At 58.8% G+C, this 26158-nt stretch overlaps 1 protein-coding gene across 1 annotated transcript; it reads left to right on the top strand.

Moving 5' to 3' along the window:
- The first annotated feature begins 332 nt into the window (after positions 1-332).
- Positions 333-24485, top strand: OPLAH (5-oxoprolinase, ATP-hydrolysing). The gene is made up of 26 exons (XM_056854582.1): positions 333-500; positions 1382-1573; positions 3077-3185; positions 4649-4772; positions 7085-7280; positions 8443-8608; positions 8798-8936; positions 9607-9674; positions 9789-10042; positions 11548-11660; positions 12523-12693; positions 12906-13043; positions 13131-13269; positions 15242-15354; positions 15512-15663; positions 15765-15925; positions 16802-16903; positions 17219-17393; positions 17579-17763; positions 20696-20842; positions 21014-21148; positions 21514-21663; positions 22502-22659; positions 23095-23255; positions 24120-24217; positions 24330-24485. Exons 1-26 carry the CDS (start codon positions 333-335, stop codon positions 24483-24485), a joined length of 3870 nt encoding a protein of 1289 aa, XP_056710560.1.
- The last annotated feature ends 1673 nt before the right edge of the window (positions 24486-26158 follow it).

Raw genomic sequence — 26158 nt, 5'->3', positions numbered from 1 at the left:
CCCCCTCCTCTTCCTCTTCCTCCCTCCCTCCCGACGGCGCCACCAGCAGCAGCAGCAGCAGCAGCACGGGGAGGAGGAGGAGGAGGAGGAGGACTACAACTCCCGGCCTGCCCCGCGCCCGGGAGCCGAGGGGGCGTGCCGGCGGGCGGGGCGTGGCGTGGCGCCTCGTGCTCCCGACAGCGCGGCAGGGAAGGGGGCGTGGCGGTTGTGGGCGGGGCCTGCCCGGGACCTGGGCTCGGGGGCGTCCGCCGCTCCGCTCCGCCGCACCAGCAGCAGCAGCAGCAGCAGCAGCACCAGCAGCAGCCCCGACGGCGCCCCCCCTCCCCGTGGCGATGGCCCCCCCCGCGCGCTTCCAGTTCGCCATCGACCGCGGCGGCACCTTCACCGACGTGTTCGCGCGCGGCCCCCGGGGGCGCGTGCGCGCGCTCAAGCTCCTGTCCGAGGACCCCGAGCACTACCGCGACGCGCCCACCGAGGGCATCCGACGCATCCTGCAGCAGGTGAGGCCAGGCGGGGCCAGGCGAGGTGCCCGGGGGCCAGTCACGGCTCTCGCAGCCCCACCTACCCCGCAGGGGGTCTGCGGTGGGGATCGCCAGCCGCTTGGAGCCTCCCTTGAGTGGCTTCGCCCTGCAGTGGCGGAAGGCTAAGCCCAGGAAACCCCCCCCCGCCCCCCTCGAGGCTGCTGGACCGGCAGCGGCCCCCCTCGGAGACCCAAACCAGCGGGAAAGCCTGGCTGGAGAGCGAGAGAGCGAGAGAGCGGGCGGCCCCTGGGGCCAGGAAGCGATGGGGGAGCTTCAAGGCAGAGTTTGGGCAGAGCCACCCCCCCCCCCCAGCCTCTCCCCTGCTGGGGCAAACGACAGCACTCCTGTCCTCGGTCTTATGGCAAGGAGAAGTGGTTGGGATGGGTTGGGAGGTGGATGCATGCATGCATGGATGGATGGATGGATGGGGAAGAAGAGTTGGTTTTTCTATGCCGACTTTCGCTACCACTTAAGGCAGAATCAAAGCGGCTTACAATCGCCTCCCCTTCCCCTCCCCTCAACAGACACCCTGGGAGGTAGGTGGGACTGAGAGAGTGTGACTAGCCCAAGGTCACCCAGCTGGCTTCGTTTGCAGGAGTGAGGAAACCAACCCAGTTCACCAGATTAGCCTCCGCCGCTCATGTGGAGGAGTGGGGAATCAAACCCGGTTCTGCAGATCAGGCTCCACCCCTCCAAACCACCGCTCTTAACCACTACACCACACTGGACCTCACGCTGGATGGGTCCCCATCTGCCCATGGCCAGTACTGGCCAGAGGGCCTGCTCCCTGGACAACTGCTGGGGGTGGGTGGTGGAGACGGGTGGTCCTCGCTGAGGCGTGTGGCTCTTCCTCCCCGCAGGAGTGTGGCACCCCGTTCCCGCAAGACCAGCCCTTGGACACATCCCACATCGAGTGGATCCGCATGGGGACCACGGTGGCCACCAACGCCCTGCTGGAGAGGAAGGGGGAGCGCCTGGCCCTGCTGATCACCAGGGGCTTCCGGGACCTCTTGCACGTGGGCACCCAGGCCCGGCCCAAGATCTTCGACCTGGTCAGTGCCCGGCCCCCTTCCACGCGGAGTCCCCTCGAGGGCTCGTGTGCGCCTGGGGCGGGGCCCCTCTCCCTGCTCCTGGACTTTTCCTTGGCTTTCCCCCCAGTTTGTAACCCCCCTGGGGGCGGGGGCTGAGCCGCTCTTGGGATTGGCTGGTGGGGTGGGAGAGGGAGCGTTCCAGGCCACCGGGCACATGGGGGTGGTGTGGCCGTGTCCAGCACACTGGAACAAATGCTCATGAGAAGGCTGGGTTGATGCCTCCCCAGGGTTAAGGCCCTGCCCTCCCCCTCTCTTGTCCCTTTTTTTTGGGTGGCCTTTGCTTATGTTGGATCCCTCCCCACCCACACACCCCGTGGGCTTGTTGCTCATCTCCCTCCCTCCCAGCAGGGACAGTCGCTCTGCATTTGACTCCCGCTGGACCTCAGTGGGGTAGGGGGTCCTGGCCCCCCCCCACTCCCTTCTGTTCCCCTGAGGGGCAGGCCTTGGAGCACCAGGGCTGACCCCAGAAGGGAATCAGTGACTGCCCCACGGGATCGGGGCAGGGTCCAGTGAGCTGAGCAGCATTCGGCTATGGGCAGGAAGTTGTAGTTCTCTCCCTCCTGGTACTCGGAGGGGTCCCGCTGCTGAAGCTGGACGTCAGCTTTAGGCGTTCTGGCCAATCGCTGCCGATAAATCCGTCCTCCAAGGATTTGCTTAATGCGTTTCGAAGAGCCCGCTTTGCGGAGGACGGCCGGCAGGGGGAGCAGGAAGTTCTCGGAGAACCCAGCGCAGAAGGATGATCATCCCGGGTGGAGACGTACCAGGAGCTGCTCCAAACCAAAGGGGTCCAGTCGGGGGACCCGGCTCTGTGCTTTTGTTGTGGGTGACGTTTCCTCCACCCTCCGAATCAGCCGTGTGCAGTGGCAGGGCCCCTCTGCTCGCACTCACTCCGGATGCTTGCGCCTCTCTTTAGGATGGCTGTGGTGGTTCCGTTGCTGGCTCCCGTGGGAACTGCCACACCTCCCAAAGCCCCCCTCCCCAGTGTGCACACAAAAGCATCTGCAGCTGTCCATCAGTCCTGCCACCTGTCAGGAGTTTGGGATCCCCCAACACTGCATGAAAGTAGCTGCTTCTATTTCTCGTTCCCAGACTTAAGCCAGCATGAGGTTGTTTTGCAGGCCCGGGGCTCACTTGTAAGGCCCGGGGAGCATCCTCGGAACACGTTGGGTTAATTTTCTCGTAATGCCCTTTAACTGCCCGGCCTTGTTCCACCCCACAGTAGTAGAAGGATCAGGTGTTTGTTCACTTTTTGTACACCTGTGAGTAGGAAGGGGATTTTCCATTCTGGTAAACAATTTTAAGAGCTTGCTCACAAAAGCTGGCGCTATGCATCCTGCAGCATTCCTTGCATATCTGCTGTGGCCCTAGGGGAGGGTTAACCTTTCCTCTTGCTATACTGACTGCCAGTTGACTCCCACCTACTCACCCCCCCCCCCCGGACCTTCTCTCTGCCCCTCTTCGCAGGCTGTGTCGGTGCCAGAGGTGCTGTACGAAGTGGTCGTGGAAGTGGATGAGCGCGTGGTACTTCATCAGGAGGGATGTCAGCTTTTTGGTAATAGCCAGCCAGTCACAGGTAACCACATCTGTATTTGATGTATTTCTACACAGCCTTTCTCTCCAAAAATAATTTTCGTAGTTCTCAGTAAGTTGAAATACAATCCTCATCTCATTTTGAACTGGGCCTTAGAGCGCAGATCAAAAAATGCACACGGTGGGGCCAAGGACAAGCAGGGGTAACTCAGAGGGAGCTCCCAGGTTTGCAGGGAAATCTGAAGCAAGCAAGCAAACTTTGTGAGGACTAACCCTTCCCCCCCCCCGCCCCCCGATAATTGAAACAACGTCTGTAGCTTGAAGGGACGTGTGCCTGCTGAAATCCCACGAGGCTACGTTCTCAGATCTTGATGGCTTGTTGGGGGTTGTTAGGCAACTGGAGCAATATTACCAGGCACTTCAAGCTTTGGTTTCTGTCTATCAAAAGTGTGGAGTGGGGGGGGGGGAGATGAAAAAAGCAAAAACGGAAGGGAGGGAAGGGGTAGATGAGAAGGAGAATCTGAAGTGGGGGAGGGAGAGAACGCAAAAAGGTGGGTGGGGAGAAGAAAGGGGGAGAGGCTGCCAGAGGAGGGAAAGCTGAAGACTGGCGTGGGGCAGGTGATAGCGCAAGGGAACGTAGGAACATAAGAAAGGGCCACGCTGGGTCAGACTGCACCGTCCTGCCTGTGTCCCAAAGCACCTGATAGAATAGGCCTGCTCATCTGATCCTGGAGAGATCACTGCAAGGGAGGGAGAGAAGGAAGCAACAAAGGGAGGTGGGCTGCCAGGGAAGGAGGAAATAGAGATGAGGTGCCCCCCACCAGTCCTCATGGGTCTCTTGCTTGTCTCATTATAGCAGTCATAAAAAATGAACATGAAGCTCAGGGGAGTAAATATTGGAAGAACTGGCATCCTAGTTTCTCTCCAATTTGAAGATCTTCTGGAAAAGAAGTATCTCCACTTTACTCTGGCAGGCCTGTAGCGATGGGACCAACTTCACCTCTAAGGAAGGGAATTCACAGGCTGTGGGCTTAAGGGTTGACAAAGCCCTCTGGGGTGGGGGGGTGTCCCAGCCAGCACCAGGCACAAATCTCAAGGCCTGGGCTCGTTCATACAGGCACAGTGCCCAGGCTTCAGATGCTCCAGAGTCAAACCATTTGGTGCTTTAAAGGGTAAAACCAGCATCTTGGAAGCCAGTGGGCAGCCAGTGCCTGCGGAGCGGGCTCTGGGTTTGCGTCCTGTACCAGCACACTTTAGCGAGGGCACGTGCAGCCATATTATGCCCCTACTGAATTCCAAACTGCCTTCAAGGACAGTCTTGTACGGAGTGTGCTAACATAATCTAGCCCGGATGTCACCGAGGCCCGTGGGCCTGGGGTGGTGCTCAGGGCTTCGGGCAGGGCTGGGCGTGGGTTGGATTGCTGTGTCCTGGCTGGGTTTGAGGAGGGCGAATGCTCAGGTCGGGGCCAGATGAGGACTCGTGTTCGGTTTTGCTTTTTTGCCCAGGATTGACGGGTGACTCCCTGGTGGTGCAGAGACCCCTGGACCCAGATGCCCTGCGGGGGCCGCTGGAGGAGCTCTTGGCGAAGGGGATCCGCAGTCTGGCAGTGGTACTTTTACACTCCTACGCGTGAGTTTTGCACCTGAAGCGCAGCGGAGGAGGCCTGCTCCGCTCGCTGGTTGGGTGGAGGGGCTCGCTGACACCAGGAAGGGGAGCAGGAGGAGGGGAGGGCTCCCTGGGCCCCTGAACAGCTCCGCACCTTTACTAGTGCTGCCCCATCAGCAACTCCTGCAGGTTCAGCCTGAGTGGAGCCCTTGAAAAGCCTGGGACGGGGCCCAGAGGCGGCACCGTTGTTTCAGACACCAGCCTGGCGTAAGGGAATGCAGAGAGGTGGTGCCAGCCGCTGGTCTGCAGGCACAGGAGGAGCAAGCCGGGGCCTGTTCTTGCGTTGCAGCCTGGAGAAGGGGGCAAATCTCAGGAAAGCCACCAAGCAGGTTTTTCCCAGTGTATGTGCCTGGGCGTGTTGGGAGAGGGATGTGAGTCCATCCCAGTTGGTGCCATGCCAGCCACCCCTTGAGGGATCACAACTTCTACGGCGAGGCCCCAGATTCACGGGTTGGCTTCTCTCCCTGCCAGACCCATTCTGGCAATGTGAGCGAAGCTCTATCCAATCTTGGTTATGCAACAAGGCCTGTTCAGAGAAAGAATTAAGATTCGATGTTGACAAAAGAGGCTGAGGAGCAAATCCAGCAGGAAAATGCCCGGGGAAAAATTCCCCTTTGGCAGCTCGATCCCTAGAGTTGCCAAGTCACAAGGCCGGCCCCATGTTGATCTTGCAGCGGGTTTGTCCCAGGGATGGATTTGGAGACAGACATGCCAGGAATTCCACAGAGGCAGGTTCTGTTGTAAAACTTTCAGAGAGGCAGAAGTAAGCAGGAGTCCTGCAGTACTTTGGGGGCGAGCGGGCCGCTCAAAGCTAGATGGGCTGGTTTTTAAAGAGTTGGATCCAGGTTCCCTTCTGCAACACAGCAGCTGCAGGGCATGGCTGGGGTGGGGGAGCAGGAGCTCTTCCTAAGCTTGCCGCTCTCCTTTATTTTTTGACAGCCTTTCTTCCCCCCAGCCCCAGCTGCTCTGGGGCTGCAGGGAACCTGGAACCACCTCTGCATGTCTCGTTTGTCCCTGAGTTTGAATGGAAAAGAGTCTGCTTGGTCAGATGCGTAAAGCAGATTCATGCTCGGCAATGCGTGCGTAAGGAGGTTGTGAAGAAAAAAGATGGGGGCAGCATGGCTGCGTCTCCTTTCTTCCTCTTCCGCTCAGCTGGGCAGGGCCTCCTGAAGGGGCCACCCTGCAAGAGGGTAAAAACCACAGCAGCCTGTGGGGGCGGGCTTTCTTTGTTGTGGCCCCCACCGGGCGGAACGGCCTGCTGTCAGGAGCCCCCCCCCCCCGCTCTGATAATTTTGTAAAACGAAAGAGTTCAGGAGGGCATTTGCAAAAAGGGAATACAGAGAGGTGAAATGGAATTCTGCAGGGAGCATAATGAGTAATGAAGTGTTACTTAAAGTTTTAATTCTCTAAGGTCTTTCACATCGCCTTCTGCCTGCTCCTTTTTACCTGGAAATGCTGGGGATTGAACTTGGGATGTTCTGCATGACAAGCAGATGCTCTACCGCTGAGCCACGGCCCCTCCATGCGTGGCTCTTGAGCGGCTGAGTATTACTGCAGCGTTTATTTAGAAAGCCAAAATGCTGCCTCTCCAGAGACTTGCTTCCTTGCATCGTCTGTTATAACTCTGCAGTCTACCTTGAGTGTCCTCGAGAAAGCTGGACAAGAAACGCAAGAAATAAATAAACCAAGCAGAATATTTAGTGGGTGTCCAGCCAGGACCCCCCCCCCCCCAGTGCATCAAAGGCGATTCAGAGAGGCCGGCGAATCCTTTTTGTGCCCTGAGAGGAAGGGGATGCAGACAGGCTCGAGGGTGCGCTGCATCTCTGAATGAGCTCTCTTGGAGGGGGTTCCCCCCTTGGCGCCTTCCCCTGTTGTCTCCGTACACCCACTTTTTCCCTTCCCCCCATTTATGGTGTTGGTGTTTTCAACACTTGCAGCCAAAAATGAAGTTTGCACCAGAAGCTGCCAAGGGACCAGCTTTGGGTGCCTGATGAACGCCAGTCCCCGGATATGGGGCTGTGGGGTGCAGGGCCTAGATGTTTGGGTGGTGCGCCTTCCCCCTCTACCCCAGTGCTGCCTGGGGGGGCCTGTTGGCTGCCTTGAGTAGGCAAGGCATTGGAGGGTCCACGGAAGGGGTGGGGGTGCCGTCTTTTTCTTCAGGGCCAACGCAGTCCTGATTTGGGGTTCTCCAGTGCCTCTCTAGGAAGGGGCACCCCCCATCTCTGCTGTGCCCGGCAGCCTGACTGGCCCCGCTGAGCCTCGTCTGTCCCTGGCAGGTGGCCGGACCATGAGCGGCAGGTGGGTACCCTGGCCCGGGCCCTCGGCTTCCAGCAGGTGTCGCTTTCCTCCGAGGTGATGCCGATGGTGCGGGCAGTGCCCCGTGGCTACACAGCGTGTGCCGACGCCTACCTCACCCCTTGCATCGGCCGCTACCTGGAAGGGTTTCGGGCTGGCTTTGCTTCCCAGCTCCAGGTGAGAAAGGGGGGAGTCTCCTCTGGAGGGGGTGGGCTCTCCTGGAAGTGGCAACATCGGCCTCTTTAGTTCTGTGGCAACGGGAAGGCTCTCTTACCCTGAATGTGTAACCTACTTTGCTGGACTGTTGTGTAGCTAAAGTAGTTGGTGGACGAAAAGTGCACCATGAATGGCCCGCAGAGGCACTAGCAGCCCAAGCCCCGCCCTTCCCAGGAGACACGCTGGGCTGCCTTTGGTGACCATTCAAGCCTCTGAGGCCCTCGGAGAGTGGCTGTTCTTGCTTCTACAAAGGGGTCATGGGAGGGGGGGCAGTGAGGAACCCCGCAGCACATGGTAATTCTGTGTTTACCTTAGCCAGGGGTGTCAAACATAAGGCCCGGGGCCATATTAGGCTCCTGAGAGCTCTTATCTGGCCCACAAACCAGCCAAGGCAGCCCCCCCACACACACACACCCTTCCCAATCTGGGCTTGCGAGCCGCCACCCCCACCCCCCAGTCCCGAGGTGTCAGTGATCAAAGACGGTTAAATAAAAGAAAATACTGTAAGAGTGTTATTGTGTTAAGCATGTTTGTGTTTTAAGTAAAAAATAATATAATTAATTGGCTTTGCCTGTGTCTTCTATAAAGTTTGTATCTCCAGTACCTGGCATTACATTTCATGGTACGCTTGGCCCAGCCTGACGCAGTGACGTTGATGTCATGCCCGGCCCTCATAACAAATGAGTTTGACCCCCCTGCCTTAAACCTGTTTTCACTTTCCCTCTTGGTCGGCCAGCAGCTGCACTAGAGAGAGGCCAAGACAGACAGTGAACTCTAAGGAGAGCAGCAATGAAGAGCAGCCAGCCTGTTTGGGGGCCAAATATTGAGACTTCTTTCCTAGAACAAGCCACCGCTCAGGGCAGGGAAAGGCCTGCAGACCACCCTTTGGGCAGGGAGCTTGGGGTTGCCTCCCTCCCTTTCTGAGGTGGGTCGGCCTGGCCTCACCTATGGCAGGGTCTCCTCAAGAGTTTCCTGGCTGAGAAGGAATTGAGACTCCATCCGAGCACATGGCAGGAGGGTCTTGCAGGGGGAAAGGCGCCTGACCCCTCTGGTGGGCCCTGGGGCAGGGAGGGGCGGGCCCATCAACCCTGGCCAAGCCCTCTCCCTGTTCTCCTCTCCGCAGGGCGTGCCTGTCCTGTTCATGCGCTCTGACGGCGGCCTGACGCCCATGGATGCCTTTAGTGGCTCCCGCGCCATCCTCTCCGGCCCCGCCGGCGGAGTCGTGGGCTACGCTGTCACCACCTACCGCCAGGAGGACGGGCAGCCGGTCATTGGCTTTGACATGGGCGGTAAGTGGTGGCTGCGTGGGAGGGGAGGGGGAAGAGCCAGCCTGGAAGGGGCTTTCTCGCCTGGCAGGGGAGAGAAAGAGCGGAGCAGGACTGAGTTGGGGCATCAGATGGGAGTTCTGTAGGCTGCAAGTGATCCGGGACGGTGGCCTCCCTCGCTCGGCAGGGCAGCTGACCTGCTCTCTCCCACAGGCACCTCCACGGACGTGAGCCGCTACGCAGGGGAGTACGAGCACGTCTTTGAGGCCACGACGGCCGGCATCAGCATCCAGGCCCCACAACTAGACATCAACACCGTGGCCGCTGGGGGTGGCTCGCAGCTCTTCTTCAGGTTGGCCTGGCTTCCCCGTGCTGGGTGGTGGCGTTGGCCAGCTCTATCTGTTCCGCCGTGCTAAGCTGCACCCCTCGCGTCCGGCCACCGGCTCTTCTCCACCAGCCTGTTTGAGGCCTCTGACCCCGCCACTCCAAACCCTTTGCCCTGAGAGCCTGGCTTCCGGGGGGCCCCCGGATGCTCCTGGGCACAGCGCTGAAGGGGCAACAGCCTGACCCAGCTCCCCGAGATCCGTTCAGGGCCCCGTACCCTTCTGGGTCTTGGATAAGTCGTGACCCAGCAATAAGGCCCTCCGGCTCCTCCGCGCCCTGAAGCAAGATTTAAGCTAATTTCCCCTCTCCTTAATCTAACAAAGGACAGCTCTGAGGAAGAGAGGCTGAGGAATCTCCTATGGGAAGAAGGGTCAGCCCATACGATGAAACCAGTAGCTAAGTTCTGTGCTGCAACTTACAAGATCCGTCAGACGAAGGCTGGGGGGCCTGGCTGTCTAACCTAGAATGGAAAATGTTATGTCAATCTGAGGTTTTTAGCTAACGATAATTTGTTTAATTTAGTTAAGAATTAATATATCCCATAGTTTTAGATATTGTATTTTTTAGTTCTGTCCTATAATTGATATAAATATTTCAATGGCTGTGCCATATTAATGATAAATCTGAATCTGAATCAGGTCGGGGCTCTTTGTGGTTGGTCCTGAGTCGGCAGGGGCCCATCCTGGCCCCGCTTGCTACCGGAAAGGTAAGGCAGCCCAGTTATCTGTGGTGTGTGGGGGCAGGGGCTGGCATGGGGGGGGGGCAGTGGGTACCTAAATCCTCTCTCTCTCCCCCTCACTCCCCTGCTTGTGGTTTGCAGGAGGGCCCCTGACTGTGACGGATGCTAACCTGTGCCTGGGCCGTCTTCTGCCCGAGTATTTCCCTTGCATCTTTGGGCCGCGTGAGGACCAGCCGCTCTCGCGGGATGCCACCCTGCAGGCCTTCTGGGGGCTCGCTGCCGACATCAACGCCTTCCTGGGGCCCAGCTCGGCCCTCAGCGTGGAGGAGGTGGCCATGGGCTTCATCCAGGTGGCCAACGAAGCAATGTGCAGGCCCATCCGGGCCTTGACGCAGGTAGGGCTTTCTCTGGCCGGCTGGAGCACTGCAGAGGGAAGCTGCAGAAGGGGGCGGCCCCCTTCCAGCTCTCCTCCCCAACCCTAGCCACCAGTGGCTCAGGGGTAGAGCCTGTGCCCAGGACATGGGAGACACACCAGGCTCAGTCCCCGGGCATCAAGAGTCTAAGATTCTCAGGGAGCGGGTAGTGGGGACAGCCTTTCTCTGCCAGAGAGGGCCGTGGCTCAGTGGCAGAGCATCTGCTTGGCATGCAGAAGGTCCCAGGATCAACCCCCGGCAGCATCTCCAGTTAAAGGGACTAGGCAAGGAGGTGATGTGAAAGGACCTCTACCTGAGACCCTGGAGAGCTGCTGCCGGTCTGAGTAGACAGTACTGACTTGGATGGACCTTGGTGGTCTGGTTCAGTGTAAGGCAGCTTCATGGGTTCATGTGTGTTCACAGCCCTGCCAGTCTGAGCGGGCAATAGGAAGCTGAATGGAGCAGGGAGCTGACCAGGCGGTGCCTCCCCTTCTGCCCACGGGGCATAATTTGCGGGGTTGGGGAGGTCTGGAAGTGGTCTGGATGGTCCTGCCTCCTGGAGGGGGGAGAAGCAAGAGAGGCTCCCTCGAGGACCTTCCTCGGACAGCCTCTTCTTCAGCCTGATGCAGGGAAGTCTCTGCAGCACCTTCTGTAATTTGAAAATGCAGGGTGGGCGGGGCAGGGGGGGAGGTTATATTCTTCTTACAAACAGCAGAGTTGGATGGAGGCGGAGGAGCTGGGGGTGGGTTGCGCCCCTGGCCGTGACGGAAGTTCTCTCTGCCTTCTCAGAAGCCTCAGGGTTTTTCTCCTGCTTCTAATGCTTCTGGTATTTCTCAGCGGCGCTTCTCAAGCAGCACGTGAGGACTGATTAAAGTGTGCAGCGGCCATAAAGTCATCCCCATTATATTAATTGCTGTCGCTTCCTCTGCAGCCGGAAGGAGGACGCCAAAGCCCTGCCGCCCTCGAGCAGAGTCACGCCCTTCTGAGTCCTCTGCAGTCAGTAGGCCGAGGAGGGTGGGACTGCTCAGGCCGGCCTGACACCGCGTGACGGGGATTGTGGCCTGGATGGGAAGTGGGCAGAGCTGGCATTGCCTTGGGCTTCCAGATCCTGGTTGATTCATTGATTGAAACATTTATATCCCACCTTTCCTCGTGGTTCATAGAATCGTAGAGTTGGCAGGGACCTCCAGGCTCAGAAGGTTCAAGGCAACTTACAATAACAATTTCCCCCTCCCCTTAGTTAAAAACAAAAATGAACTAGTAAACCCCAAACCTCTCCCCTCCCTCCCCCCCTTAAAAGATGCCTGCCCACCATTCAGGATGAAGGCCCCCTGCGTGGGAGTCTGGTCTAGGGCTGGCCATGGGGAGGTGCAGCTGAGAGGGCAGTCTGAGCCGAAACTCCTCTGTCCCGGGCCCCACACGTTTGTGGGGAGGAGCTGCCTTGTCTGGTTCTGCCCCTGACAGTCGCCCTCCCCTTGTCTTGGCAGGCACGGGGTCACGATACGTCGCGCCATGTGCTTGCCTGCTTTGGGGGCGCTGGGGGGCAGCACGCCTGCGCCATCGCTCGGACCTTGGGCATGTGCAGAGTCTTCATCCACAAGTACGTGGGGGGGGGGAAGGGGGGCTGAAGCTGGAACCCTCAGGCAGGAGCCGGAGGAGGGCTCTCCCCCCACCCAAACATTGTTCCTGACTGAGGGTGGGACTGAAAACAAGCCAGATGTTCCCTGGCCTGAGTGCATTCATTGCTGGATGCTGAAAAACATGACCCTCTGGGGATGTGCAGAGTGCTTTCCAGCCTCCGCTCCTGCACTTCCCGTCTGGCTGTCCCCAGCCCAACCCGAGGGTCCTCAACCGTTGCAGACCCAACTCGTAATTCCGCTGGGTTGTCCTTGTGGGGGAGCAGCTCCAGGGGATGATTTCTGCTGCCCTCCAAACGGAGGCTGCTTCCCCTGCAGAGCCCAAACTGGGGTCCTTCGTGCACCGAGCATGGCCCGGGAGGGGAGAAGGGGGGGGCTGCCTGTGGGTCTTTGCAGGGAGGTTGTGGATGGGGGAGGGGGCAGGGCTGTCATGCCCCTCACCAGGCCAGGGCTAGAACTGCCCCGGCTCTGCTTCCTCCCAAAGGGCCCTGAAGAGGACAATTGGGGTAGGGGTCCAGAAGGGGAGGCGAGACATGCCCCTCCCTAGTGTGGCATAGTGGTTAAGAGCAGTGGTTTGGAGCGGTGGACTCTTATCTGGAGAACCAGGTTTGATTCCCCACTCCTCCACACGAAGCCAGCAGGGTGACCTCGGGCTAGTTGCAGTTCTCTTATAGCTCTCTCAGCCCCACCTCCCTCACAGGGTGTCTGTTGTGGGGAGGGGAAGGGAAGGGGATTGTAAGCCTGTTTTAGTCTCCCTTAAGTGGTAGAGAAAGTCGGCATAGAAAAACCGTCTCTTCTTCCTCCTCCTTTTCCTGCTGTGTGCAGGTACAGCGGGATCCTGTCGGCCTACGGGCTGGCTCTGGCAGACGTGGTGCACGAAGCCCAGGAGCCCTGCGCCCTGCCCTACACCCCCCAGGCCTACGCCCGGCTGGACGAGCGTGTGGCAGCCCTGCAGCAGGAGTGTGTCCGGGCTCTGGTGGCCCAGGGCTTTGCCAGGTAGGGGCACGCCAGTCGAGTAGCGGGGGAAGTTGGGGTTGGCCGAGGCCACCGCAGCCCAAGGGGCGGGTGCCTGGAGGCGGAGGGCCGAAGCCCCGGCACTGTCTGGGCAGAGGAGGACCCCTGGGCTGCCCTTGTGGCGGCACTCAGGGTGACTGGGGAAGGGTCTGGCTGGAAGCCCCTTCCCTGCTCTCCCCCGCCTGTCCCCACAGAGCCCAGATCAGCACGGAGGCCTTCCTCCACCTGCGCTACGAGCGGACGGACTGCGCCCTCATGTGCTCAGCGAAGGGCCACCCGGCCACGCCCGCCTCCTGCCGCACCGGCGACTTTGGGGCTTCCTTTGCTGCCAGGTGAGCGCCCCCCTTCCCCCCTTGCAGGCCAGGGCCAGGAAGGGGGGCACACGGCAATAACCGGGCTCTGGGCGCTGGACCCCTCAGGTACCTGCAGGAGTTCGGCTTCACCATCCCCGGCCGAGCCGTCCTGGTGGATGACATCCGGGTGAGGGGCACCGCCGCCAGCGGGCTGGGCCGGGAGGAGCCAGCCTCGGCCAGCCGAGCGGCCCCACGCATGGGGAAGGTGAGGGGCCTCTTCTCTCTCTTTCCCCCTCCCCCACTCTGGGCCCCCATTCTCCCACCCTGTGGGGCAACTGCCGCACATGCTGGGTTTCTGGTGGTTGTGGGTCTTGGCCCCTCCCTCTTGGTGGGGGGAGGGTCCCAGTTGCCCGTGCCACTGCTGACAAAGCACAGTGGGGCAGGTTTCCCCACTGTTTCCTTGCTTCAGCCCCCCAGCCTGGCCATCCCCCCCTTCCCCTGGGCCACTGGGGCATTTTCCGTTTTTTTTTAATGTATGTTATATTGTCGAAGGCTTTCACAGTCAGAGTTCCTTGGTTCTTGTAGGTTATCCGGGCTGTGTGACCGTGGTCTTGGTATTTTCTTTCCTGACGTTTCGCCAGCAGCTGTGGCAGGCATCTTCAGAGGAGTAACACTGAAGGACAGTGTCTACTGTCCTTCAGCGTTACTCCTCTGAAGATGCCTGCCACAGCTGCTGGCGAAACGTCAGGAAAGAAAATACCAAGACCACGGTCACACAGCCCGGATAACCTACAAGAACAAATGTATGTTATATTTCATAATATCAATACAACATTATAACAGTATGTATGATGTTTTTCTGAATTTCAAGCTTTCATATTTTTAAAAACTCTGTAGTCCCCTCATTTATAAGAGATGCCTTTTCCCCCTTATATCCAAAACCTAGAGGGCTAGAGGCTTACTTTAAAAAAAAAAAGATAAACTGGAAATTCAGAGAACCCAATAAACACGTTGTTCTAATGTTACATTGAATTAACAATATTCAGTTGCTGATATTTAAAAATGCTTCTCTGAAGCACGACCCTTTTAAATCCTCATGGCAAAAAATCTTAGATGAGAAATTTTCATTGTTGGACTTCTTGCAGGATATGTTATTAGATCTTGGGGAAACTAAAGCCTTCGCCAAAATTAAAAAGTGTGTTAAAGAGTTTGATTATAACAGCACTACTATTCATGCTCGCCGCATCTCAGTTTTTCGGAATACCACCACCACGCGGTTTGCCTGCTTATACTTACTATCTGACAACTCCTTGTATTTCTAGAGCCTTCTGTTTAGCTAGACTGAATGCTAACCCCTCTGTGGTTATGCAGGGCAGAATTTTGAATATACCACACCCAGACAGGACCTGTCCTTGCTCTCCTGGCTCTATTGATTCATCAGCTCCTGCCCTCTTGGAATGCCGCTTTTATGAGGAACTCCGATCACGCTTTATCTTTCCCCTTTTAACATATAAATCTAATGCCTCTGTGTCTGACATAATGCCCTTTTTTATTAAGTGACAGAGATCCCAAGGCTACATTGTCAGTGGCAAGATTTATTTCAGTCCTTATATCCCTCAAATGTTAGATCTAAAGTACGCTTCTCAAGATCAGTGGATCAAGGAGCTTCTAAGGGATAAAGGAAAGAAAAGGATATTTAAAAATTCAAGCCCACCGATAGATGGGGGGAGCCAGTGACTGCCTGATGGGTAGGAAAATCCTAACTGCTTCCCACGCAGCCGCCCCCGCGCTGCTCTCCCCAATGCCAAACCATTGATGAACAGGTTACCCAGCATCAGTCCTAATACCAATCCTTGCAGGACCCCTCTGCTCCCTCCCCTCTGTGGTGAGAACTGCTCTCTCCGCTTCCTGTGGAGGCTGCCTGCTTGCTTAACCAGAGGGCATCGAAGCCGAGGCTTTCCCCTGATGTTGCCTCCTGGCACGGGATTCGGAGGTTGACTGCCTCTGAACATGGTGGTTCCTTTTAGTCCCCGTGGCTGGCAGCCACAGATAGACCCGTCCACCATGAATCTGTCTAATCCCCTCTCAAAGCCGCCTCTGCCTGTGACCATCACTCCGGCAGCAGATTCCTCGTCTGAATCACTCACTGTCCTCTAGGCTGACCCTGTGTCAAGCAAGGGGGGCGGGTTGGCCCGGGCGGCCCCTTTCCACTCTGTGGTTCTGCCTTGGCTTCACAGGTGACTCGCTGTTATTTCGAGGGGGGCTACCAGGACACCAGAGTCTACCGACTGGAGGATCTCTCCTGGGGCCACTCCATCCCCGGCCCCAGCATCCTAATTGATCAAAACAGGCGAGTGGGGGGGGTGTCTTCTGTCCCAGACCGGACTCTGATCTCTGCTCATGTGTGCTGGGGAGACAGGATGGGGAGAGGCGAGGGTCGGGGTGGAACACCTGTGATGGCTCTGAAGCAGGGAGGGGGGTGACGGTTGCCTTTCCTGTCCCCCCAGCACCATCCTGGTTGAGCCGGGCTGCACGGCGGTTGTGACCCGCCTCGGTGACATCTGCATCACGGTGGAGTCCGGGGTGGTCCATCCCATCGGCCCCCAGGTTGACCCCATCCAGCTCTCCATCTTTTCCCACCGCTTCATGAGCATCGCAGGTGAGTGAGGTACTCAAGGGAGGGGGGAGCGGGCCGTGGCTCCCGCGCAGGTGTCCACTCGGCCCAAGGAGTTCGCTCGGTGACCCTGTTTCCCCCCTCAGAGCAGATGGGGCGCGTCCTGCAGCGCACGGCCATCTCCACCAACATCAAGGAGAGGCTGGACTTCTCCTGCGCCCTCTTTGGGCCGGAGGGGGGGCTGGTGTCCAATGCCCCCCACATCCCGGTCCATTTGGGGGCCATGCAAGAGACGGTGCAGTTTCAGGTAAGGAGCCCGGCTCATGGCACTCCCTTGTATCCTGGGGTCATTCCTGACTCGATCTCATTCATCTCCGTTGGGGGAGGGACCCAGGAGTCCTGGCCTCTGGGGTCTTGCACCTAAGCCAGGGGTCCCCAACATGGTGTACCCACCACCAACACCTTTCTTGGTGCCCACCAAGTGTCTTTAGAAAGTGTGTGAAGTCAGGCGGGGCTCTTGCCCAGCAGGGATTCTGATCTGATTGGCTGTGCAGAGTAAAAGGACGGGGTTTCCGGGGGGGGGGGTGGCTGCCACCCCGGGGCTGGTTTCGTTCTCTGTCTCACCCCTCTTTCCCAGGGTATCTTTAATGACCCCTCTTGTCCGCTGCAGTTGGGCTTTCCTCTCTGTGTGTGGCTCCGCCTCCCATGGCGGCCATTGGGTGGTTTGTGCCCCTCCCCCTGTGTCAGAATTCCAAAGGTGCCCCAGGGGCTCACAAAGGTTGGGGGTTCCCAATCTTAGGGCTCACCTGGGTAGTCGGGGCAGGCCCTGCTTCCGAGGAATCCCGTTTCATGCTGCAAGTTCCTCGGGAAGGACTTTCCATGTCCCTGGGCTCTGTCTGCCTCCTCCAGGATGGAGCAGCGGGTGAGATCCAGGGCAGGGTGGTGGGGGAGGACATGTGGCTTGGCTCGCTGGCTTGAGGGATGCAAGCGCACGCTCTGGGGGCGTATTTCCTGCCGCACACCCCTGCTTCCGGCACGCAGGAGTCTGGTCTCTGTTAGCCTTTTGAGGGGGGAAGTGGCCTACAGGACCTGGGGGCCCTCCCATCTCTGGGCTTGACCTGGCATCCTCCCGTCCTGTGGGCCCCGGCTTCCCAGGCCTCCTTCTCCCTTGGTGCCCTTCCAGATCCGGCACCTGGGCTCTGACCTCCGCAAGGGGGATGTGATCCTGAGCAACCACCCATGTGCAGGGGGCAGTCACCTGCCGGACCTGACAGTCATCACTCCGGTGAGTCAGCATGTCACCTTGGGAGGGGACCGGGCCAGAAGCTGCCGACTGCCGGAGCGGTTCTCTGTGCAGCCGCCGAGACGCCCCTCAGGGGGTGGAGTGGCCTTGCCTGGGGCTGGCGTTGCGCTCTGAGGCCCGACAGCCCACGCGCCGGTGCCTCCTGCCCTTCCTACGGACACACTCTGCCAGCCCTCAGACAGATCTGGTGCTGTGCCCCTTGAGGTCTGGGGAACGTGCGTCTCAAGGAACTTGGCTGGTTGCTCTGCTGGCGTTGTGTGTGCCCGTGGCATCAGCCACCTTCCTGTCCCATCGCAGGTGTTCTGGCCAGGAGAGCCGAGGCCCGTCTTCTTTGTGGCCAGCCGGGGGCACCATGCAGACATCGGGGGCATCACGCCGGGCTCGATGCCCCCGCACTCCCACTCTTTGCGGGAGGAGGGGGCCGTCTTTATTTCCTTCAAGCTAGTCAAGGATGGTGTCTTCCAAGAGGAAGGTGGGTGCTTGCATAGCTGGGGGCAACGAGGAGGGCTGGGAGACAGATGGCCTTCAGGACCCTTTGGGCAATGCGCCTTGTCCAGCAGAGATTCAGAGACCCCCCTTACCCCAGCCTTTGGCTTTGGCCTAGTGCATTCTGGGATCTGTAGTCCCTTTGATTTCCAAGCCCCCTGTCTCTTGCAGAGGTCACCAAGGCCCTGATGGCTCCAGGACAGGTCCCTGGCAGTAGTGGCACTCGTAATCTCCATGACAACCTGTCTGACCTACGTGCTCAGGTGGCAGCCAATCAGAAGGGGATCCACCTGGTGAATGAGCTGATTGGCCACTATGGGCTGGAGGTGGTGCAGGCGTACATGGCTCACATCCAGGTAAGGAGGGCCCAGACTGTCGGTCCAGAGTGTCTGGGCAAAGGAAATAGACTTTGCTTCTCGAAGAGGGCCTTCTTATTTTGGCTGCCCCTTCAGCCCCCTCTTCAAAGGATAACTGAAAAGTAACACACGCAGGGAAATATCCCTGATATTCCTCAATGGCTCAGTGTGGAGGGGCCATGGCTCAGTGGCAGAGCATCTGCTTGGCATGCAGAAGGTCCCAGGTCCAATCCCCAGCATCTCCAGTTAAAAAAGGGACCAGGCAGGTAGGTGATGTGAAAGGCCTCTGTCTGAGACCCAGAAGAACCACTGCCAGTCTGAGTAGACAATACTGACTTAGATGGACCAAGGGTCTGGTTCAGTAGAAGGCAGCTTCATGTGAGCATAATTTCTTCCTGACCCTCTCTCGCTCCTGAGTAATGCCTTCCCATGAGCCAGTCGTCAGAGTGGCCCATCTGGCCCAGGAGAAGGCGACCTCTCCACCTCTTGGCCTGAGCGACTGTGCCCAGCCATCGGCAGAGGGAGGTGCCCCAGCTAAGACGGGTGGAGTTGCTCTGTGGGGAATGGCTTCCAGGCAGATTCCTGGGCTGAGCTTGCCCCATTATACCAGAGACGAGAAAGTATTTTTAAAGGGCGTTTAAAACATTGCCGCTGGCGCTTGGCTTCTTAAGTTCTTATGGGTGTGCTTGTTTGTGTTGTATGTTAGAAAGTAGAAATTCGACTTGTTCACTTACTTCACTTACAGCCTGTCTTTTTCACTGAGAAAGTGAAAAGCAAACAAACAATTTAGTTAGACAGGTTGAGCAACCGGGCTCGGGTTGTGGAAGTGGAAAGCAATGCAAACAGAGAACCGCCTAAGGTACAACATAACCGTCATGCGGGAAAGGTAGAAGACAGGGCTGGGAGGACTGACAAAGGGAGCTCTGATTCACGAAAGCGGGTTCCCCAAAAACTTGGTTAGTCTCTGAGGTGCTCCTGGATTTGAATCAAGCTGTTCTACTGCAGACCAAGGCGGGGCTGCCCTCCAGAAACTGTAAAATCGGAGTTTTGCTCATATGAGCAAAGCTGCTGCCGTGGAGTCTTCAGAGGATGTCGCTCTGTGGACGGCTAAGATCAGCAGCTACCCTTCCCCGTGCATTCCCTGGAATGACAGCCCCACCTTCTGGAATGGACTGCCTGAAGACGCCAGGAAGGCCCCCACATGTACGGTCATTCCTTAGTATTTGCAAAACCGACGTGTTCAGGAGGACACCTTCACTAGGGGACGGGGCTGCAGTCTGTGGCCAACATCAGCTGGCTTTCACAGCATTGTGTTCTTCTGTATTACGGTATGTTGTTCCGTAAGCAGGGCTTTTTGGGTTGTTTGCAACGTTACCCCATTCTGTACTAGATTCCTTTGAAATGTGGTGTTGGAGGAGAGTGTTACGGATTCCGTGGACTGCCAAAAAAACAAATCAGTGGGTCATAGATCAAATCAAGCCTGAACTGACCCTAGAAGCTAAAATGACTAAACTGAGGCTGTCGTATTTTGGTCACGTCATGAGATGACAAGAGTCACTGGAAAAGGCAGTCATGATAGGAAAAGTTGAGGGCAGCAGGAAAAGAGAAAGACCCAACAAGAGATGGATTGATTCAATAAAGGAATCCACAGCCTTCAATTTGCAAGACCTGAGCAAGGCTGTCAAAGATAGGAAATTTTGGAGGACTTTCATTCATAGGGTCGCTATGAGTCGGAAGCGACTTGACGGCACTTAACACACACAGTCCTACTGCATTGTCTGTTGGATGTCTTATGCTGTCTGGGTATTATCTCTGGAGCCACGCTGGCTGCCAGTGTTGGGTGAAAGCATTTCATATCAGTATTCCCTCTCAGAAATGGGAAATTCTTGCCCAAATGGATGTTGGTCTTCTCTGCCAGCCTGAGCAATTTGACCCACCTTCCTAAAATGCTTAGAAAGGCCTCTTGTGACCGAGCAAAATCTTTCTGGGTTGGAGCTTCTCTTAGGAACCGGCTCCTCCCCTGCTTCCCAAGCCTACTTTTACAGGCTATGTGTAAAACTCTTGGGAGCACACGGACACACCTGAAGCCACCTTGCTGCCAAAGTCCATCTTGTCTCCTCTGGCTGGCAGTGATCCTCCAGGGTCCCTCGCATCCCCTCCTGCCTGGTCCTTTTAACTGGAGACACTGCCAGGGGACGGACCTGGGACCCTCCGCATGCCAAAGGGGTGCTCTGGCCCTGAACCATGGCCCCTACCCGAAGAGTTTAACAAGGGCGTGTGGATTCCTTCAAGGGCCTCAGTCTTTCCTCCCTTCAGTGGGTCATCTGCTTGGAGTGAGAAGCAACAGGTAGAGAGTGTACATGTACATGTGTGCATACACACTCAGACGCACAACCGCAAATTAGGTGGGCCATCTTGCGGCTGGGCCTCCACTCGGGCTTCTTTGCATGGCCTTGTCCACAGCAGTCTGCTCTCAGGGACACAGGGACACATGAAGCTGCCTTCTACTGAATCAGACCCCCCCCCTCGGTCCTACAAGCTCAGTACTGTCTACTCAGACCAACAGCAGCTCTCCAGGGTCTCAGGTTGGAGTCTCACATCACCTACCTGCCTGGTGCCTTTAACTGGAGATGCTGGGGATTGAACCTGGGATCCTTCTGCATGCCAAACAGATGCTCTGCCACTGAGCCACAGCCCCCTCCTCTCTTGACCAGCACAGGGGGCAGTAGTTGGACCTGTGCATTTTGGGCTTGGGCTTGGACGGAGCCTGAGGGGAGAGAGAGGTCTCCTCCTTGTTTCCTGTGCCAAGGAAGCAAGCTCCCCACATCAACCCCCCCAATGCTTCTTGTGGGGTGGGTGAGTTTGTCTCTGCCCCCCCCCAAATCTCCCTCCCTGCACAGTGTCACACCTCTCCATCTCTCCCCCCACCCAGGCCAATGCGGAGGTGGCCGTTCAGGACATGCTGCGGGATTTCGCCAGGGGGCGGGGCGAGCCGGGGCGCCCCCTGCTGGTGGAGGCCGAGGACTTCATGGACGACGGCTCCCCCATCTGCCTCAAGGTGGCCGTTGACCCCCAGGAGGTGCGCAGTGGGGACTTGGCGGTTCTGGGCCTGGAGCGCAAAAAGAGGGAGGGAGGGAGGAGACCCGTGGCTCAGGATGCAGGGTGCTGGTTGCTTCCGGTATGGAACCGGGGAGGGAGGTGGCAGAGGGGCTGTGGGTCTCTGAGTCTCCTGTGTGCCCCCCCTCCCCAGGGCAAGGCCGTGTTTGATTTCACTGGCTCTGGCCACGAGGTCCACGGGAACTGCAACGCCCCCCGGGCCATCACCCTCTCGGCCCTCATCTACTGCCTGCGCTGCATGGTGGGGCAGGACGTCCCCCTCAACCAGGTGAGCGGTGGTGGGGGCAAGGAAGCTGAAATTAGGAGAGTTCTGCTGGGTCTGAACCGGGGGGTGGCTGAAGCACTCTTTACAAAACAAAACTGCAGCCTCCTGCCCCTCCCCACTTGGGCATAGTGCCAGTCTCTTTGACAGTCCCAGGGTGGTGGTGGGGGGGGGGCTGCCTACTTTGAGCAGTGGGGAAAACACCCCAAGAGACTTCTGCAGCAACGTCCAGCGCTGTGGTCCTGGAACCACTCAGATGGCGAGGGGGCAGTTCCAATGAAAGGTGTGGTCCTACCTCCGGTGTGGGGGCCACCGGGAGTTTCCCCGCCCATCGGGTGCCTGGCGTCTCTCCCTCCCTTTCTTCCCTGCAGGGCTGCCTGGCTCCAGTGAGGACCATCATACCCAAGGGCTCCATCCTGGATCCGTCCCTGGATGCTGCCGTCGTGGGGGGCAACGTGCTCACCTCCCAGCGAGTGGTCGACGTGATCTTCCGGGCCTTTGGGGCGTGTGCCGCCTCTCAGGTGAGAGTGGCCTGGGACGGCCCCAGGGGTGTCATGGCAGGGGGCAGGGGAGGGTTGGGGTCAGAAGAGAAGCAGGTGGAGGCCACTGATGCCGTGCTTCATAGATGTCTGGACGTGCCTGAGGCGGAGTGCAAAAGAAGGCGATTGTTTTTGAAGAAAACCTGAAATCCACCAGATTAGGAGGTCATAGAATCATAGAGTTGGAAGGGACCACCAACCCCCTACACAGTGCCGGAAATTCACGAGTACCACCCTGCTGTTCTGCTCAGCAGACCTGGCTGGCAGGCGTGGGCGCAAAGAGGGCGGCCCTTGCTTGCTTGCTCCTGGGCTCCGGTGGGGGGCTGGATGTGGGCCATGCCCTGGTGCCACAGGGCCGGGTTTCCTTGCTCGAGACTCAAGGAGAGGCTGGCCCTGCCTTCCTCTTTCTCGTGGCATGCTGTGGTCTGCCGCTTCTTCCTGCCCTCCTTTGCAGGGGGTGCGCCCCCTGGGGGGGCTCTCTGGCCCAGCCCTGCCTACATGTGCAGGACTGACTTCAGATGACCCATTGCGGGGTGGGGGGGGAATAAGGAATGTTTTTACCCCACGGCCTCTCCAGGTGGATTTGAGTGGTAACTGCAGTGTAGGATGCCGGCCCTTCAGTTTCCAAGCCATTGCAAAGACCCAAATCAATTGACCAGTTGTAGTGTTGAGGTCAGAGCCAATTTCCCACCATTCGTGGGGCGGGGGGGAAGGGGACTCTCCCAGTGGCTCCGTCTTGTCAGGCTGGGGTATGGGGGGCTGTCCGGGGTCTTGGCGCAGGGGGGTCACCTCCGTACCATCCGTGTCTCCCTCCTTGCAGGGCTGCATGAACAACGTCACCTTCGGCAACGACCGTGTGAGCTACTACGAGACGGTGGCAGGGGGGTCTGGGGCGGGCCCTGGTTGGCATGGCAGGAGCGGCGTGCACACCCACATGACCAACACCCGCATCACCGACCCAGAGATCTTGGAGAAGCGGTGGGTGCTTCTGGGAGAAGGCTACTCTTATGGGGACCCAGGCGCCAGTGTAGTAGGGGGCACGGAGGCGGGGGGAGGCCTCCGGCTGAGCCAACTGCGTTCCTGCCTGGAGCCAGAGTGCAGCTTTGTGTGGGGGCGTTTGGGGAGCACCTCTGGGTCCTCTGGAGTGGAGCCTGCACCTCCTGCATCACCGCCGCCGTGGGGCACTCTCAACGGGGCAAAGGTACTTGGGGTGGGCTGAAGGCTCTTGATCCCCTCGGCGTGCATGCGGCCCTGGGCACTCTGTGAGAAAGGGGCAGGGGTGGCTGTCAGACTCCCGTCTTTATGGCTCTACCTTTGCTGGGGGGGCAGGTCAGAGACAGTGCAGGGCAGACTAGGGGTGTGCCGGACCCCCGTGGCAATGAGTTAAGCCCCCCTCCTTCTGCCTCATCCCAGGTATCCTGTGGTCTTGCGGTGCTTTGAGCTGGCCCGAGGCACAGGGGGTGCCGGGCAGTTCCGAGGCGGGTCCGGGGTTCGGCGGGAGCTGCAGTTCCGCGAGGAGATGGTCCTGTCGGTGCTGAGCGAGCGGCGGGCGTTCCGGCCGTACGGCCTGCAAGGTGAGGGGCACTCCCTTTGTGCATGGTGTGCGGGGGGCAGCCCAGCTGGGCCTCCTCGGGGGCAGGAGCCTTTATAGGTCTCGGTGCCCTCTGCCTTCCCCAGGGGTTACCCCTTTCTGTGGGAGAGTGGGTGCCCCCAGCTTGCCCATCCCGTCTGTGGAACGGGAGGGGCTGGCCTGGTATGGCTGGGGGTGGGGCAGGGGCAGGGCAAGCCCCAAAGCCCCGCTTGTGTCGGGGTGCAGACTTGACTCAGAGGGAGGGGGAAGGGAACAGGCCCACACCTTCTCATACTTGGGGTTAGGTTGGTGGGCTGAGGATGAAGATGGGGGTGTGGGGCCACAGGCTTCCTTGGGGAAGTGGGGGAGGGGCGGCATCATGTCCATCACCATGTGGGGGGGGAGAGGATCAGAGTCACATGGCAGTGTCAGGATCTGGGGGTCCTGGGGGGCATATGGCCCTCAAGGGCCGGAAGGCAAGGGTAGGTGATTTGTGTGGCATCTGGGGAGCATACAGGAAATCAGGGCAGGGACCGGGGGGGGGGTTGTTATAATGGGGACTGACATATGGGGAGTTTTTTGCTCAGAGAGTTGTTCTCCCGCCCTTACTCCAAGGAGCTCAGGTTAAAGTACCTTGTTTCTCTTCCTTTTGATTTTTCCTCACAAGAACCCTGTGAGGTAGGTAGGGCTGAGAAACCGCAACGGGCTCCAGGCCACCCCGTGGGTTTCCGCGGCAGAAGGGAGATTGGGGCCCGGGTTTCCCATGCCCTGCTGGCTGTGCCCCCAGCCACCCCCTTGGCTGGAGGCCTCTGCCCTTCCCCGCTTCCTTCCCCCTCTGAAGCTCCTCCATTGTTCCCTCCCTGGGCAGGTGGGGAGTCCGGCTCCCCGGGGCTGAACCTGCTGATTCGACGGGATGGCCGGACCCTCAACCTGGGAGGCAAGACGTCCGTGGCCGTGTTTCCGGGGGTAAGGCTGCTGCAGACGGTTTCCCCACCCCCGGCGGAGCAAAAACGCTCCCCCCTCCCTGCTTAACTGACCCAGCTGGGCTTCACGGCATTGCCCTGTGCTTTCCCTCCAGGACATCTTCCGCCTGCAGACCCCTGGAGGAGGGGGCTTCGGACCACCCACTGAGCCTGCGCCAGCCACCGAGGGGCAGGGCACGCCCTCCAGAGGCAGACCCTTTGCAGAGAGAGGCAGCGTCTGGGACTATCGCCTGGCCCAGGAAACGGCATGAAGACTTGCCCCTAGGGGGCCCCCCCAAGCTCTTGGGGGCAATGTTGTGGGAGGGCAGAGAGGGGCTGTATGCATATGGATGTTATTCAGGCTTTGGCAGGGGGGGAAGGCATCCATTCTTCTGAGCCCCCCTGCTGTGGTTCCTCCTGCCCCTCTTGGGAGTAGGGATGCCGGTCTCCAGGTGGGACCAGGGGATCCCCCGGAATTGCAGCTCGACTCCAGATGACAGGCAGATGATGAGAGGGAGGGCATCTTGGCCATCTTCTGGTCACTAGGTGTGTGTGTGGGGGGGGAGGTAGTTGTGGATTTCCTGCATTGTGCAGGGGGTTGGACTTGATGGCCCTGGTGGTCCCTTCCAACTCTATGATTATAAGACAGACATCAGTTCCCCTGGAGAAAAGGGCTGCTTTGGAGGGTGGGGCTCTATGGCTTTGTACCCCCCCCCCCCAAGGTCCCTGTCTCCCTCAGGCTCCATCCCCAAATCTCCAGGAGTTTCCCAACCTACCTCCTCATCCATCCCCTGCTGGTAGCTGGGGGGGGGGTGGACCTGGCAACCCAGCTTGAGAGTTTTGGGGTGGAGAGAGGAAGAGCCGCGAGGGAGCTCCTTGGAAGCCAGTTGAGGATTGGGGTGGGTGGGTAATGGAATGAGCCCTTGGAGGTTTTGCCATGGCGGGATCCAGCGTCTCTCTGCCCAGCCCTCCCTCCCTCCTTCCCAGTGGGGCTTGGCCCAGCCTTGCTGGTTGCCCTCAGCTCTGTTCCTGGGCTTCTGGCTCCTCTCTGCCTGGCCTGTTCCCCAGTAAAACACTCCCTCATCGTGCTCGGCTGCTGCATTAGGTGAGCTGGGCCTGGTGTGGCTCAGTCCGGGCGTGGGGGGAGCTGCCCCTCCCCTGCTCACAGAGCCTATGGTCTTCTGGAGGGGGCTAAAAGCTGCCTGTCCGCACTCTGAGCTTTAAGCACTCCTCTCCTGCCCCAATTGCCTCCATGGCTGCAGGCTCCCTTCTCTGCAGAGCGGACAAGCTCTGCCCAGCAAGCCAGCCAGGCCAGCCGGTGCACCTCCAGGTGGGCTACCCTCCGCTCCCGTGCTGCACTGCTGTGGGGGTGGAGGCAGAAGCCCCCGCCTGGCATCCGCACACCTGCTGGGCGCTGTCGAAAGCACACTCCTTTTCCCTGGGAAGAGGGCTCTTCTTTGGGGTCAGGGCTTCAGAGTCCTTGGGGTGAATAAAACCTTGGTGTGCAATTCAGAGCTTGCTTGTGGTCCTTGGGGCAGGGGAGCAGAGGGAGGGGGGAGGAGTCTGAGCCCCCCTCCCACCTGTTGCCACAAAGGCTGTTGGGCTTGCCTGTGTGGAGGAGGAGGGAGAGCTGGCCTGGGGCCCAAGGAGATCCTGCTCCAGCTTCCAGGTCAGAGGAAGGGGGTCCACTGCCCTGGGCCAGTCCTCGGAGGCTGCCTCTTGGGGAGGGGAGGGAGGAGCTGCCTCCTTTGTCCTCTTCCCCCCTTCCAGTGCTCTGCTGACCTCTGGGCTCTCCTCTGCACCTTGCAGGGCCAACCGGGCGATGCGCTGGTGTGCTGCTTTACGCTCCCCCCACCCCCAACATGGATCTAAATCTCTGTTTTTATGTAAAGGGAACTGGGAGAACTGGCCAGATCCCAATAGAAAGAAATTTTGAAAACCTCTC

The sequence above is a fragment of the Euleptes europaea genome, chromosome 8, assembly GCF_029931775.1.
Source record: "Euleptes europaea isolate rEulEur1 chromosome 8, rEulEur1.hap1, whole genome shotgun sequence".
Lineage (NCBI taxonomy): Eukaryota > Metazoa > Chordata > Lepidosauria > Squamata > Sphaerodactylidae > Euleptes > Euleptes europaea.
This window is presented reverse-complemented; position numbering and strand designations above follow the sequence as displayed.